This window comes from Aspergillus niger (genome assembly GCF_000002855.4).
Source record: "Aspergillus niger supercontig An01".
Taxonomy (NCBI): Eukaryota; Fungi; Ascomycota; class Eurotiomycetes; order Eurotiales; family Aspergillaceae; genus Aspergillus; species Aspergillus niger.
This window is the reverse complement of record NT_166518.1, coordinates 457,001-471,585: the sequence shown is the minus strand read 5'-3', so window position 1 is coordinate 471,585 and position 14,585 is coordinate 457,001. Positions and strand designations below refer to the sequence as shown.

General features: G+C 50.3%; 5 protein-coding genes and 1 non-coding gene across 6 annotated transcripts; 4 read left to right on the top strand and 2 right to left on the bottom strand.

Annotated features, from left to right (window-relative positions):
- Window positions 1–245: 245 nt before the first annotated feature.
- Window positions 246–1,073, bottom strand: An01g01960 (uncharacterized protein; the record flags this gene model as incomplete). Its single annotated transcript, XM_001388597.3, has 1 exon — window positions 246–1,073. One exon carries the CDS (start codon window positions 1,071–1,073, stop codon window positions 246–248), a length of 828 nt encoding a protein of 275 aa, XP_001388634.3.
- A 2,077-nt stretch (window positions 1,074–3,150) lies between these two features.
- On the top strand, window positions 3,151–4,300 carry An01g01950 (uncharacterized protein; the record flags this gene model as incomplete). Its single annotated transcript, XM_001388596.1, has 2 exons — window positions 3,151–3,656; window positions 3,715–4,300. The coding sequence occupies 2 exons, from the start codon at window positions 3,151–3,153 to the stop codon at window positions 4,298–4,300; spliced, it is 1,092 nt and encodes a 363-aa protein (XP_001388633.1).
- Window positions 4,301–6,170: 1,870 nt separating this feature from the next.
- An01g01940 (uncharacterized protein) lies at window positions 6,171–8,033 on the top strand (the record flags this gene model as incomplete). Its single annotated transcript, XM_001388595.3, has 5 exons — window positions 6,171–6,464; window positions 6,531–6,577; window positions 6,628–6,681; window positions 6,748–7,795; window positions 7,857–8,033. The coding sequence occupies 5 exons, from the start codon at window positions 6,171–6,173 to the stop codon at window positions 8,031–8,033; spliced, it is 1,620 nt and encodes a 539-aa protein (XP_001388632.1).
- A 1,539-nt stretch (window positions 8,034–9,572) lies between these two features.
- On the top strand, window positions 9,573–10,832 carry An01g01930 (hypothetical protein; the record flags this gene model as incomplete). Its single annotated transcript, XM_059746175.1, has 3 exons — window positions 9,573–9,915; window positions 10,062–10,104; window positions 10,364–10,832. The coding sequence occupies 3 exons, from the start codon at window positions 9,573–9,575 to the stop codon at window positions 10,830–10,832; spliced, it is 855 nt and encodes a 284-aa protein (XP_059603091.1).
- An 816-nt stretch (window positions 10,833–11,648) lies between these two features.
- An01g01920 (uncharacterized protein) lies at window positions 11,649–13,872 on the top strand (the record flags this gene model as incomplete). Its single annotated transcript, XM_001388593.1, has 3 exons — window positions 11,649–11,703; window positions 11,752–12,224; window positions 12,271–13,872. 3 exons carry the CDS (start codon window positions 11,649–11,651, stop codon window positions 13,870–13,872), a joined length of 2,130 nt encoding a protein of 709 aa, XP_001388630.1.
- Window positions 13,873–14,464: 592 nt separating this feature from the next.
- On the bottom strand, window positions 14,465–14,536 carry tRNA-Ala (TGC). The gene has a single exon. It is a non-coding gene; the product is annotated as a tRNA-Ala (tRNA).
- Window positions 14,537–14,585: the final 49 nt, after the last annotated feature.

Genomic DNA, 14,585 nt, shown 5'->3' with positions numbered 1-14,585 from the left:
GAGGTACGAGGCCTCCCAGTGAATAAGGATGCTTACAAGAGGCTATGTCTCAAGCTAGAGGAACAGATCTACGGAAATGAAGCACTGCGTATTCGGCGGTATCTCTTCAACTGCATGGACAACATACTGGATACCGTGAATATGCTGCAACAGGGAAATCTGATTCATAGGGAAGCATCATGACTCAGGAACCATCTTTTCTATACTGCATGAATGAATATGCGTTTTGGCGAACGGAGACCCCCCTAATCAGACCCCTTGATCCTCCCACAAAGCACCACATCCTCCCCAAACGGATACCATTTGACCCCGGTCAATCTCGAAGCTGGAACAACCATACCCCCTTCAACCCTCCTCCTTGGCGAAACCACCACACCTCCCTGCCCCAGCCAAGTTGGAGCAATCGTAACAATCACTGAATCCACCAGCGTCTGACACCCCGGCTCAAGCAACGAGTTAATAATAGACCCGCCCCCCTCAATCATCACGCTCCGTAACCCCTCACGCACAAGACACTCCAACAACGCAGTCCAATCGATCCGATGCGCACCATCCGAACCGACCCCCACCGGCAACGCAATAAACTTCCCCCCATGACTCTCCAAAACCTCCCTCTGAGGTGCAGAAGGCACCGTCTCCGCAGCCGTAATGATGAACGGAGCCCTGCCCCGCCCATTCCTCGCCAGCTCGAAGATTTTCGAGTGCGCCGTAAACTCCCATCTGGCTGAGGGGTCGATGATAATTGGTCGGGGCTGGCCCGCTAAACCTTCGGAGCCGTATCCGCCTACCCCTGCCAATCGACAGTTCAGGCCCGGGTTGTCAGCCACGGCAGTGCCTACGCCGATGAGAATGGCGTCATGGCGTGAGCGTAGATAGTGCGTCATGGCTTTGGATTGCGGGCCGGACAGCACGGTCCGGGTGCCCGGGGAAAGAGCTAATTGTGAGTCGAGGGATGTGGCGAAGGTGAGGGTGGTGAAGGGGAGAGATGATGATGATGATGGGTTGCCATATTTGGGTGGGAGATGGGGTTCCAAGAAGGCGCGGTCTTGGGTGGGGAAGTTGAGGCTATCCATTGTGTTGTTGTTGAATTGATGGTGGTCAGTGGTATTGGTGATATCAGCTCGGATTGGACGGTGGTGGGGGGCTGTGAAAGGTTGTGTTGATGCCTCAGGCTATAAGATGCGAAGCGGATTCAATTCCGGGGATTACTGATTGGTCGGAATTGTGCGTGCTTTTGATTCGAAAGTCATCGCATCTGATTGGATGGATTTGGGTGCTTCTCCCAATTCCAGTTTTCGCTGCCAGCGACCGGTTTGCATGGCAGTAAGTAATCATTGTGTACAATGCTAATGTGATGAGGCTTGATGTATCGAAAGTCTATCCTAGACTGAGATTCTGTCTATAGACGAATCGTCATATACATTCCTGGTAAATAGTGCAATGTGCCATAAAGACGTGGTCATGCGGGTCTCTTAATCTTCCATATTTTCTACTACAGGGAACAGTCTAGTATTTTCTGTGAGTTCGGAATATCCATCTTTGGAGATAGACTTGCGTCATGTGACCTTCTCAAGATTTGGTCAAATCCGGTCGCTCTCTCCATTCCCTCCTCTCCATACCCGGCAGTCACTATCCGAATCATTGGTGTCTTTCAATCTACCTGACAAATATGTTTAAATCCTTGCTAAAGCAGAACATGTGAGATTTTCAAATTATTTATTATGGAAGATTTCAAGGCCCAATTTGACAGGTTTTATGTACTGATAAACAATCACAGCTTGAATTGACACTGAACTCCAATAAATGTGACACATAGTCTGAACAGCAGATGCTGGCAGAAAAATTATACAATGTACATATGCAATGCAGGATTGAATCGCTTTAACCAATGAACAATGCATTTATGACAAATCAACGCCAAGATACCCTCGCTCCAGTACGTAATGCAGGTATTAACACATCCTTCTCCCCAAACCCTTAGGAGGTGAACCACATGAATCTGGGATAAGCAGAATTAGCGGAAATCGTAAAGCTCAAGTCAAGCAGATACCTACATCTCATAGGCCATGGAGGGAATATCTTTGCAAAGTGAGACACCAGATCGAATAAGGGATATGGTTGCACCCGTCAGCACGAGGATGGCCAATGGACGAAACGCCAGAAACCAGGCATATCTCCACACGACCCCTATGGCGGATCTGTTTAAAACTGGTCAGCACGCTAGTTGAATTTAGTTGACCATTGTGCTGCAGCTTACATGAGAGTGGAGGTGGAAGACATCTCGTTTAGTGATGGGCGTTTTTTTCTCTCAACGAACAAAGAGTCCTTGTGGTACTATTGAGGAAAGGTTTTGAAACTTCAAGGATGAGCAAATCGATTCAGACATGATCCTTGAAAGTGGGAAACAAGCCAAGGCTCTTATGTCAAGGTTATATCCCATTTGCTTGCGCCATTGCCAAGGTGGCAGCCTGCTATCGTCATTCCCAACGGGTCTCGTCCGAGCCACAGCAGCGGGGGTAAACGTTGCACCGCGCCAAAGACATTGGATCTTTAGATAGAATCCTCTAATCCCATTCAGGAAAGCCTGTGGTAAAAATGCTGCCTGAACCCGATAATCCTACCAAATCCTGCCTTCCGACTTTCCGAAAGTTGTCCACGGGGTCCTCGGGAGCTGGCCAACCAGAAGAGCTGGCTGGGTCAATTCGCGCCAGATGCGAAGAGTGACTGGGCAGGGCAGCCGGAAGACTTTGCTGGGGGTCTCCACTATTGGCTCCTCGGGAGGGGAAAGGGGCCCGCTCCCTCAGCCCTACAAGGCTGCCGCTGCACTTTTGTGAAATATCAGTTGACCCCTGGCCTTGCGCAACGTGGATGTCCTTTTTCTTACTGCTTTCTCTTTAAATCCAAAGTCACTCGCTCTCTGTCTACCTTGGCCCAGCCGTTTACGGATGAAAACCGTGTCGACGATCTATGACGTTTTGCTTGTTCGATCAGTCAACAAGCGTTTATATCATAGAATGGGCTGAGTGTACGCCTTTCCTGCCCTTCTCTGGCTTTGTGCGTTTTCACTGTGGTTAGATACGCTTGTGTGTGAATAATTTTTACTGTCGCTCTTTCGCTCCCTGAGGTGGCTGCTCAGTCTGGATTCACAAGATGGACGCCAAGGGACTCCACCGGTTTTCCCACTTTTCCTGTCGGACCCAGCAGGTCGTCACCTCGTCCACCTGGGAGGGTTTGCTCATCGAGCAGTCCACCCTGTCTGCTGATACGAAAGGGTCAGAGCGGGATACGTGGTGGGTTGACATCTGCGACGCCACTGAGGAGGAGGTCAGCACTGTCTGCCAGGCATTATCGATCCATCCCCTGACGGCAGAGGACATCGCGACCCGGGAACCTCGCGAGAAGATTGAGGCGTTTCGCAACTACTACCTAATATCTTTTCAAACCCTGCTTCCAACAGACGACTTTAAGAGTTCTCGAAGCCTCAAGCCATCATCGTCCATCCCCGGCTCCGCGGGTTTCTATATACTGGTGTTCAAGAACGCCACGGTGACCTTTTCTCCCAGTGGATGTCACCACATCGCCCGAGTCCGGGACCGGATCCGTCGGACTCAGGACACACATTTGGTGTCGAGTGATTGGATCTGCTACGCTCTTATGTACGCCCGCTATTCCTTGTCCTGATCCTCCCAGACTCCAACTAAAACCAAAATCCAGTGACGAAATTATCGATGATTTCGAACCGTACATGCGCGCAGCAGAACGTGAAGCCGATGCGATCGAAGATCAAGTGTTCATCGCCCGCGTCGACGACGTCAAAGCGCTCATTCCTCAACTTGATAGCCTCCGCAAGAGTATCACTCAGCTCATCCGCTGCCTGACCGGCAAGTACGACGTCTTAAGTGGCTTCGTCAAGCGTTGTCAGGCAAAAGACAGAAACCCAATGTTCCCGGACGGCGATCTCTTGGTGTATCTGGGCGACGTACAAGATCATCTCGTGACCACATTGACCAGTTTGTCCCATTTCGATGAAATTGTGGGCCGGTCACAGTCGAACTTCCTGGCCCAGTTGAGCGTCAACAATATCCGGTTGAGTTATGACGTGAATGCAGTCTTGAGTAAGGTGACTATCCTGGCGACAATCTTCGTACCCTTGCACATGGTTACTGGGTTGTTTGGTATGAACGTCGAGGTGCCTGGACAGAATGTGGATAATCTGGGATGGTTTTTTGGTATCGTAGGGTGTATGTGCGCGTTTGTTATGGTTTGTTGCTTGCTTGCGAAGAGGCTGCGGTTGCTCTAGACACGATTCGGGGTTCTATGGTTATTTTCATATGATCGGGAATCATTGATAATAGCATCAATAAAGCGCTGATCTCCCGGAATAATCCTGCTGGACAAGATCTTTCAACGTATACTAGTAGTTATGAGTCCGAATACCGCGGAGAGTTTGAACGGTTTGTAGCAGTTAGCAGTCACGCCGTCTCAGGTGACCGAGTTCCTGCTAGTTTCACCTCATCTCATTCCGCTCTTAATCTTGCCATCAACTCACCATTACCAAGTCATCAACTGTCAAGACGTTTGTCATCGTTTTATCACGTCTCACGCTATCTCCATCTGATAGCCATATCTCTCAATCGATTTTCGTACTATCTGCGAGATCTCCGACCAAAGTCCCGTACCGCAAGCTTTCCCGTCCCCGCTCCTGGCCAGGGACTACGGACCGTCCCATGTGGAGTATATCGCAATATGTTGAGGCGCTTCAGACGGAACACGGGCAGACAAACCGACCTAGCCGGGTCGCTGATCATACGAGGACCTGCACATTGCTGGTATCAACCAATGGGTCTGCAGACTAGCGTTCGGGTTTAATCAATTGAAGGTCGGAGACACGGTCGCGGACCGCGCCACTACAGATAAGCACTGCTGTTCTATCATGGATCATGGCTAATGCTTCCCGATATAGTGAGAGTTTCCACATATCTACTATGTCGATGAAACCTTAGACAATATCGACCATTCTATTGTTGGGATAGTGTAAGGGTATAACATGGCAGGACTATATACACACGGCCGGCTGGTCAGCCATCCTGGAAAACCTTGCCTGTTCCGGTACGTCTGCACGTGACAAGGGGCGAGTTGCTCCGAAGATGCTCATCCTTACTGTGTCGGTCATTGTCAGCATCGGAAAGATACGGCCCCGACACCTTATCTGGCCAGTAAGACAAGCCTTTCCGTCACTGCAGCCAAGACGCACTCCTATCGGACAATCCGCCAATGGCATTTCCCAGCTACAAGATAAGCCAGTTAGGTAAGCCAGCAGTTGTCCCACCAAGACATTCGGTCCGATTAATTAGTTCGCTGCGCTAAGACTGCCTCTGTCTCTCCCCTATTCTCAGCGAGGTTTACCTGAGAGAATCACGTAAAATCACAACCAGGATTCATACGACTCATTCACCTCTCACATGCAATTTACTCTGCCTTTCCAATAGTTTCTATTATCACCACACTAGGCATGTTAGCCGAGTTACCAGAGGACCCCGGGCCCGTGCAATGACATCAGCGGTATCGGGGGTCCCACGTGGCGTCGTGGCTAACGGCCAACACCAATCAGGGGCAGCGATAGACGAGGAGAGCCTCTGGGAAATGAACGCCGGCGGGGGCGGGCTGGCCATTGGGGAGGCCGTGGAATGGAGGTCCGGTGCACCCGCTAAACTGGGTGTAGGAAAGCTGTCCCGCGAAACAGCCAGGAAACGCGGACGGGATGTCATGGTGATCCACTAGAATCCACTTGCCCTTGTTCCTGTGCCTCATGTCCGTGGAATAGGGAGATAGAGGGGCACGCCCGACACAGCAATACAGCCCCCGGTACTCCGTAGCGGCGTTCTATACGACCCGCCGGCGAAGCTTACCAGGTCTCTGCGTCTCTTGACCATTGAGCTTCGTTATAATTCGTCCCACCGACGCGCAACTTGGTCTTGCCGATATGCGACTATACCGGATATATCTTAGACCGATTTCACTATCGCTGACGCCTTGCATGAACTTTTAAAATCTTTTCAGTTTCTCTCAAAAGTTTTTTTTCTTCTCTTTGTATTCTGCAGTTAACGCTTCCTAACCCTGCTTGCCCTGGATATTCTGCCTCAACCACGCTGTATAATCGACAAGCAATCATGGCAGACATCAAAGCACCCGCGAATCCAGCCATGGAGACTGACGGTGCCGAACTCGAGAAGGTCCGCATCGCCGGTACGAATCAGGCCGACACCCAACTCGCCGCAGAGTTTGGTTACAAGCCCGTCTTCAAGCGAGAGTTCGGTTACCTCTCCACCTTTTCGTTCGCAGTCAGTATCAGTGGTTTGTTTGCAACCATCATGACCACCATGTCCTATCCTCTCGAGGCGGGAGGAAGCAGCGCGGTGGTATGGTGTTGGCTTGTTTCGGGAGCCGGGTGCATGTGTATCGCGGTAGGTAATCCGATATAACAATGCGCTATGCGGCGTGGGTACAGAGGCTGATCAAACCCGCTGCAGCTTTCGGTTGCTGAGCTTGTATCCGCCTATCCGACCTCTGGAGGCCTGTAAGTGTCACCGTTCGCTCGGAACGACAGCCGCTGACCCTAAGCGACAGGTATTTCACGATCTCTAGACTTGCTCCACATGATTGGGTCCCATCGATCAGTTGGTATGGAAACCTTGATGTTCCAAGACAATTATTTTGTCTCAGAGAATGATTGTTGATACTCTTTAGGGTGACTGGTTGGTTAAACTTCCTTGGCCAAATTTGTGGTGTTGCCTCATCCGAGTATGGTGGTGCGCAAATGCTCCTGGCCATTGTCTCGATGTGCAAGGGAATGGACAATTACGAAATCAAAACCACCACTACCGTTGGTGTGATGGCTGGTTTGACTGTCATCACCGGTCTGGTTAACTCTCTGTCTACATACTGGATGGAAAAGATGACCAAGTTCTATGTCATCTTTCACGTCTGCATCCTCGTCGCTTGTGCGATTGCTCTTCTTGTCATGACGGACGATAAGCACGATGCCTCGTACGTCTTCACCCATGTCGAATCGACCACTGGTTGGAAGCCGATCGGTTTCAGTTGGCTGTTTGGCTTCCTGTCTGTCAGCTGGACCATGACGGACTATGATGCCACGGCCCATATCACCGAGGAGATCAGCAACCCTGAGATCAAGGCGCCTTGGGCAATTTCGATGGCTATGTTGTTCACTTATCTGGCTGGCTTCCTGTTCAATATCGTTCTGTGCTTCTGCATGGGTGACCCGAACGCCATTCTCAACTCCAAGATGGAGCAGCCAGTCGCACAGATCTTCTATAACAGCCTTGGAAAGGGCGGTGCCATCTTCTTCACCATTTCTGCTCTGCTCATTATCAAGTTTGTCACCTTCACAGCCATGCAGTCGCTTGGCCGGACTGTGTTTGCATTTTCACGTGACCGCATGCTTCCCTTTTCCAACGTGTGGGTCAAGGTATCTCCCATCACCGGGACTCCCCTCTATGCGGTCTGGATCTCCGTGTTTTTCTGCATTGCGATCAATCTTATCGCTCTGGGATCCTACACGGCAGTTGATGCCGTTTTCACCCTCTGCTCCATCGCTCTTGACTGGAGTTATTGCATCCCCGTTCTGTGCAAATTGCTGTTTGGCCAATTCAAACCCGGACCTTGGCACATGGGCATCTTTAGCACGGTCGTAAATGCCTGGGCCTGTCTTTGGACACTATTCGTCAGCATTATTTTCGTTCTGCCCACGGACCGTCCCGTGACCCCTGACAACGTAAGTGGATTTGATTGCATACCCGTGCTCTCTTTGGGCTGACCAAATCACCCTCCCTCAGATGAACTATGCCTGTGTGTTCCTGGTGTTTGTCTTGCTGTTTGCGCTGGTTTACTGGTTCATCAGCGGCAAGCGCTTCTACCATGGCCCCATTACCGAAGCAGTTGTAGCAGATTCAGCCTCCGAAAGCAACCTACCCGGCGACGCCAAATCGGAAAAGGACGGACAAGAGAACTGATGAACGGCCATTATGTTTGCCCGAGGCGCTCTCCGACACACCCCCATTACTTCATTTACCCCCGCGACATGATACCCGAGCGAACCCCTGCAACAAGCCCGTGTACGAATCGATCCCTTGAGCGACAACCCGTATGCCGAGCCAAGCGAGCCCCGCAGCAATCCTTATACCCAGCGCCCTGTTATATACCCAACGACATAACATTCCCATACCAAGCCCTTCAGCAACCCATTGGATCCCTTGCGACAACCGGCCTTCCCAGCGATTATCAGATATCCCCAGCGCTACGTGAATACTGATCCCCCATTTGGATGCCATCCCTAGCGACCTCCGTTCAACAAAGCCCTGTAGCGACGATCCGAAGCGACAACCCGAAGCCCGTGAATGTACCGAATTACCCTTGCGACAATGGACTGATCGCATCGATGCCCCAGCAACCAGAAAAATGTTTAGTGGCCCAGATGTAGGAAGGTTTCTCTTCACATGAGGTTTCGCCTTGTGTAGGAGACGTGTTTACTTGCTTGTTGTTCTGTATATACTGTTCCAAAAGTTCTTGCAATTCTTGCAAGTTTTGATTTTACCAGGTGCTTGCTGTTGAGAATGTTTGCTTGCGTTTATTGTGGCCCCGTTAAAGCCTTGAGTGGCATGATGGATACGACCCAACGCGACACTTCGGAGATCTCCCAATGCCCATGCACCTTTTGACAATGGTTCGACCAATCGATCGCCAAGACTCCCGCGGATAGTGCCGCACGCGCCCCGCCCCAACGCCAGAAAATATGCCCGGCAGTTTCATGTTCCTTTTTCGTCTAGGGACGTCGATATAGCACGAGACATCCGATGTGGATGATATTCTTGACTTCGACCATCCCGACACGGTACAAGCCTATGCGCTCTTGCAATCGAGTCCACGCCAACAGCCGTTCACGATCCAGACAACGAGACAGCGGAGGTTCCCATTTCCCTTTCCCTTCTTTCTACTTTGTCCTACGGCGATCGGATTCGGGCAAGATTCCAGCCCATCGCGCACAGATGTATGCTATAGACAGTTTATTTTTGGAGAGGCGGTGCTTCCCATTATTGAATCAGGTTGTGATATCAGATTTGAATACTATGCATCCGTTCACGCAGTTCAATCTTTCATGTTTGCCCTGAGCGTGCACACTCTTGTAAGGTGACCCGCTATAACGACTAATATTAGCCCATTCACCATCGCCGGGCCATTATCACGGGTATCCCATGCCCCCCGCTAGGTAGCAACACAATCCCCAATACAGAGAACTCAAACTGACGCCTCATTGACGTTCCGTATCCCTCGTCTCAGCGTCAGTTTTTCGTACTCTAACGCTTCTTTGCCCGTCTACCTCTACTTTCATCCTCCCTCTCCTTCTTTAAACATAACGACATTCAACAAAACAAAGATAACCAACTCCACCCCTCTCCCTACCACCTCCACCCATCTCTTCATCCCACCCCATCCTCCTCATCCCCGCACCCCCAAGCTATACCGCCAATAAAACCCTCACCGAAGCAAGCACCATGTCCAACAATCTCACCCGCAAACCCTCCATCTCAGCCTCCTCACTCGGCGAAGTCCGCAAAATCTACATGTCGAAAATGACCGAGCAGGGGTGCTCCCGGACCCTGAAAGACAAATGCAGGGATATATGGCACGAAGTCATTAACGATGCTATTGATGCGGAAGCCGAATGTTCTATGAGGGGAATTGCAATTGTGCACGAAAAGAAACAGGAACCTGCGTACATTCAGAGCAAGGGAAACGGAAAGAAGGATAGCAGCGAGGGAGACACCGAGTCCGAGACGGAAACTGAGGAGAGCAATTCCGAGACGGAGGTGGAAATTGATCCGAGTCTTGATGGCAGTGAGTGTGAATGTGCGTCTGGGTGTGCGTGCGCGTGTGCTTGTTGCCGGGTGGAGTATCCGGAGAGTTTGGTGGAGAGTGGTGGGAGCGAGGCGGAGAGTTTACTTTCTTGTGGGTTGGATGGAGGGGAGTGTGATGATGTGTAGTATTGGTTTTTGTTTGGAGGTGGATTTGGATGTTGGGGGTCTGGTAGGGAAGGGAATTTCCGGATTTGGGGGTTTGGGGATGGTGTTTTGATATTAAGAGGAATGTTCCGGGGGATAGAGATGTTGATGAATTTAGGACTACAATCTCGATTTTCACCTTGATAACTTAAATATGGCTGTTATATCCTTCTAATCTTCTGTCCCATTCCTATTCTATGTAACTTGGACCGATCAACTCGAGCTCTCCCACTCACCACTCACCATTCAATACATCGCGTTCACCACTCACCCCTTAGCATCAGCCTCAACAACATGTCCTCCCCATCAAGAGACTTCAGCCCCGAGGACCTCGACGACCTCGCAAATGACTTGAAAGACATACAGGAAGGACTGGCTCCGAGCATCCACTACTTCATATCCTTCCAAACTGGCGCATTGTTGGATCACCTTGACGAGGTCCGCGATGCCCTGGACCTGCAGCTAATTAACCTCACAGAAATGCTGGATCGACTGAAGAGAGGGTTGGATCAAGTAAAGGCTATCAGGAAGGCCGTCAAAGCTGAGGAGAATGAAACCTCGGAAGAGGAGGAGGTGAAGGAAAGTGAGCAGCATCCCCATCAGCATCATGCGACAAAGAGTCCGGTGGCGAAGAGTCCGAAACATCGTTTTTCTCCTGCTGCGAAGGTTAAGGTGCAGGAAAGTGATGGGGATGCGGACTCGGAGCGTGAAATTGAAGCTGAAAAGGAGGATTTTGAGACTTTGTTCCAGTAGAATGATAGGCTCGATGTAAATCCGATGGATATACTGTGTCTGAACATCATGACTGGGATGTGGGTATGGTGTCGTTGGCTTTGGTATATTGATACTAACATGTGAAGCTTATATGAGTGTTGCTGGCTAACGCAACAGGATATTGCGTCCGGATATACATTTTGGGCTTTTTCAGCTGTTGCCGGAAAATTATTGACTTAATTGTGGGTTTCCTACCCTCTATCTCTCATCCCACCTCCTATCAGTACATCCACGTAGATAAAGCTACTCACACTATTGAGACATGCGCCTTGTAGAATGACGTATACCTTTATCAGGGTCTACATCGTATCCGGCGCTGCTTTAGCTTATCGGTTCTTTCGACACAGACCTTCCCTGGCCTATATGTTACATCCACCCACTGAAGAACCTCGATCTATCAATATCTTCTTCACAGTGGTACGTTACATGAAGAGGGGAAGGTGACACTACTAGTATGCTCTAGTACATGATCTGCAGTCAACTGTCGGGGCAATCCGATAGTAACCCGATACCTCATAGGTTATCTCTGTGAAGCGCATATCAACTCCGTGCGGGGTTCCCGCTTAGCCCTCAACTTCACAATCATAACCAATCAAGGATCTCTTGAGGACGCTACTTCCAGTTTGCATGAAACGGTCAATATAACCCTGCTAGCCGAGCTGCAACCTTGCTATCATTCTGCAAGTCTTCTCCAGTATTTCCAGGTTACATGCGCTATAACGGACCTGCCAGGGTACTATTTATTCAGCGGCGCACGCCCGTTCCAAATACTCCAAAACACATTAAGTTATCACCATGCGGTGGAGGGCACTGGGCACACTTAGTCTTGTTCTTGACTTCACCATCTGCGGTATGCGCCTTGATCTATCATAACTCATGTAGTTTCTTACAATCACAGGGTTCGCCCGTCTGGTGACGGTCCCCACTATTCCATTCGATGATAATAATGGCACCTATGCACTGTCCCAGCTCACCAAGATTGTCGTGGATACTCGCCACGCCAGTACTGTGGATACTCAAGGTCAAACATTAATCCCGCCAACATTGAGAGAGTTTGCTGCGACGTTCCAAGAGGACCTTCGATCTTCGCTTGGAATCAATCTCCCACTCGTCTCCAGTAGCACCTCCAGCGACAATACAATCTTCCTGACCCTCTCCAATAACACGGGCTTCCGCGATGTTGCAGGACGCTTCACAGCGGAGGCATATGCCTTGCACATCGACAACAAAGGAATCACCATCTCTGGAGCGAGTCCCCTAGGCGTCTGGTGGGGAACGCGCTCACTAATCCAGGCCGCTGTAGTCAGCAAACACGACCTTCCTCAGGGCTCTGCAATCGATGCTCCAGGATGGGAAACACGCGGTGTCATGGTAAGCCCTCCCATTACCACTATACAACCAACATCTAACCGATAAGCTCGATGCCGGACGTCACTACTACCCACCCGACTTTTTGATCGAAATGTGCTCGTACCTGTCGTTCTTCAAGCAGAACGTCTTCCACCTCCACCTCAGCGACAATCTCTACAACAACGTCGACCTCTACTCCACCCAGGAATCCATGGACCTCTACGCAGCATTCCGGCCCTGGTCCGACGATCCCGCCGTATCTGGGCTCAACAAACGAGCCAACGAATCCTACACGCGCAGCCAATTCGATCACATCCAGCGCCAATGCGCCCGTCGCGGTGTCACTATCATCCCTGAGATAGAAGCCCCCGGGCATGCCCTCGCCATCGTGCAATGGCGACCTGAACTCGGCCTCACTGATCTCAGCATGCTCAACATCAGCCATCCAGACACCATCCCGACCATGAAATCCATCTGGAAAACCTTCCTCCCCTGGTTCCACAGCAAAACCGTCCACCTCGGCGCAGACGAATATTCCTCCTCCTACGTAGCCGACTACACCGACTTCGTCAACGACATGCACACCTACATCGCCGAGCAATCCGACAAAGACACCCGCATCTGGGGCACCTTCACCCCATCAGAGGGCGCCAATGTCTCCAAAGCCGTCACCATCCAGCACTGGGAATACTTCGAAGACAACCCCTACTTCGACTACATCAAGAATAACTACTCGGTCCTCAACTCCGACGACGCCTTCTACATTGTCGGGAAATGGTCCGGAAGCTACCCACAGTACCTCAACAAGACGCGAGTCTTCCACGGTGATCCAGCAAACAACGGTCCCTACGCCCCCAACATCTTCTCTACCAGCAACGCAACCGACAACCCTCCAAGAAATAACCCCTACGTACTCGGCCACATCGCCGCCCTCTGGAACGACTACGGGCCCAACGCAACGACCTACCTCGAGGCGTATTACTCCTGGCGTGATGTTCTCCCCGCACTAGCGGACAAGCAATGGGGCGGTGATATCCTGGAAGAAGAATATGATGATGTGTTCGATGCTCTTCATGCTGTGATCCCAGGGCAGAACTTGGATCGCCATGTCCCAAGCAAAACCGATTTGATTCTGCACTACAACTTCGCCAATGCCACTGGAACCACAGTTCCAGACTTATCAGGGAATAACTACCACGCCACATTCAATCACACCTGTCCCATCGATACTTCTAACTCAACAATCAGGTTCACAGGAACATGCACCCTCACTACACCCATCCAGAGCAAAGGGAGAGACTATACCCTCTCTTTTTCTGTATATCCTTCCACAACTCACCCGTCACCTTTATTCTCGGGGAGAGACTCGACACTCCTCAACGGCAACGGGTCAATTAGTAATATTACCCTGGTGAGCGGCGGGAATCCATACACATTGAATTACAGTCTTCCGGTCGGTAAATGGTCGGATGTTAGTTTAATCGGAAAGGGTAATAAAACTTTTCTTTCCGTTGATGGTGGCGAAAAGATGGAGTTTCTAGCGAGACTAGGGGTGAATGGGGAGTCGCTAGTGTGGGCGCCCATTGCGATCGAGGCACCAGTGCAGAGGATCGGGGAGGGGTTTGTAGGGATGATGGGGGATGTTAAGTTGTGGGGGAGTGCGAAGTGAAGATGATACCTTTGATCAGCATTCTGAATGTCGAGTACATCATACTTCAGTTCAGACAGTAACCTTTCAGTAGTACACTTCGTGAGCGAAATCCATGTTCGCTAGCCTACATCCTACTACGTAGCAGAAATATATTTCAACAACACTAGTACAACCGAATTTGAAATAACAGAAACCAGCTAACCCATTCCGACTTCCACGATGTTTGCCACTCCAATCCCCCTAATAAACAAAACCAAGAATCCAACCCGCCCATTCATGGTCCAATCCCATCCACGAGTCCCTGAAAATGGCTATCACTGGTTACTGGATAGACAGTGGATAATAGATAGTGGTTCCCCTCCCTCCCGTCTGCCGGACCCGCCCCGATTAAAGTTTTTCATTGCAAATCTAGTCTATAAGCGAAGCGATCCAGAAGCATGATTTTTGTTCTGGTGGAACTTTATTCCTTTATTTACTTTTCATCAGTAATGGAAATATCTCACATCAATAAAAAAAAAAAGGATAAAAATTCTACTCTGGGAAGTTACTTAGTCGTGATGGGTAGATAGTATGGATAACTGAGAAGAGAGGGGGCCAAAAAAACAAAAAATGGAGCTGAAGGGGATCGAACCCTTGACCTCTCGCATGCAAAGCGAGCGCTCTACCACTGAGCTACAACCCCAGTTGAGATACTTTCCTAATTCATCTAATGGATCAGGAGATACTCATGC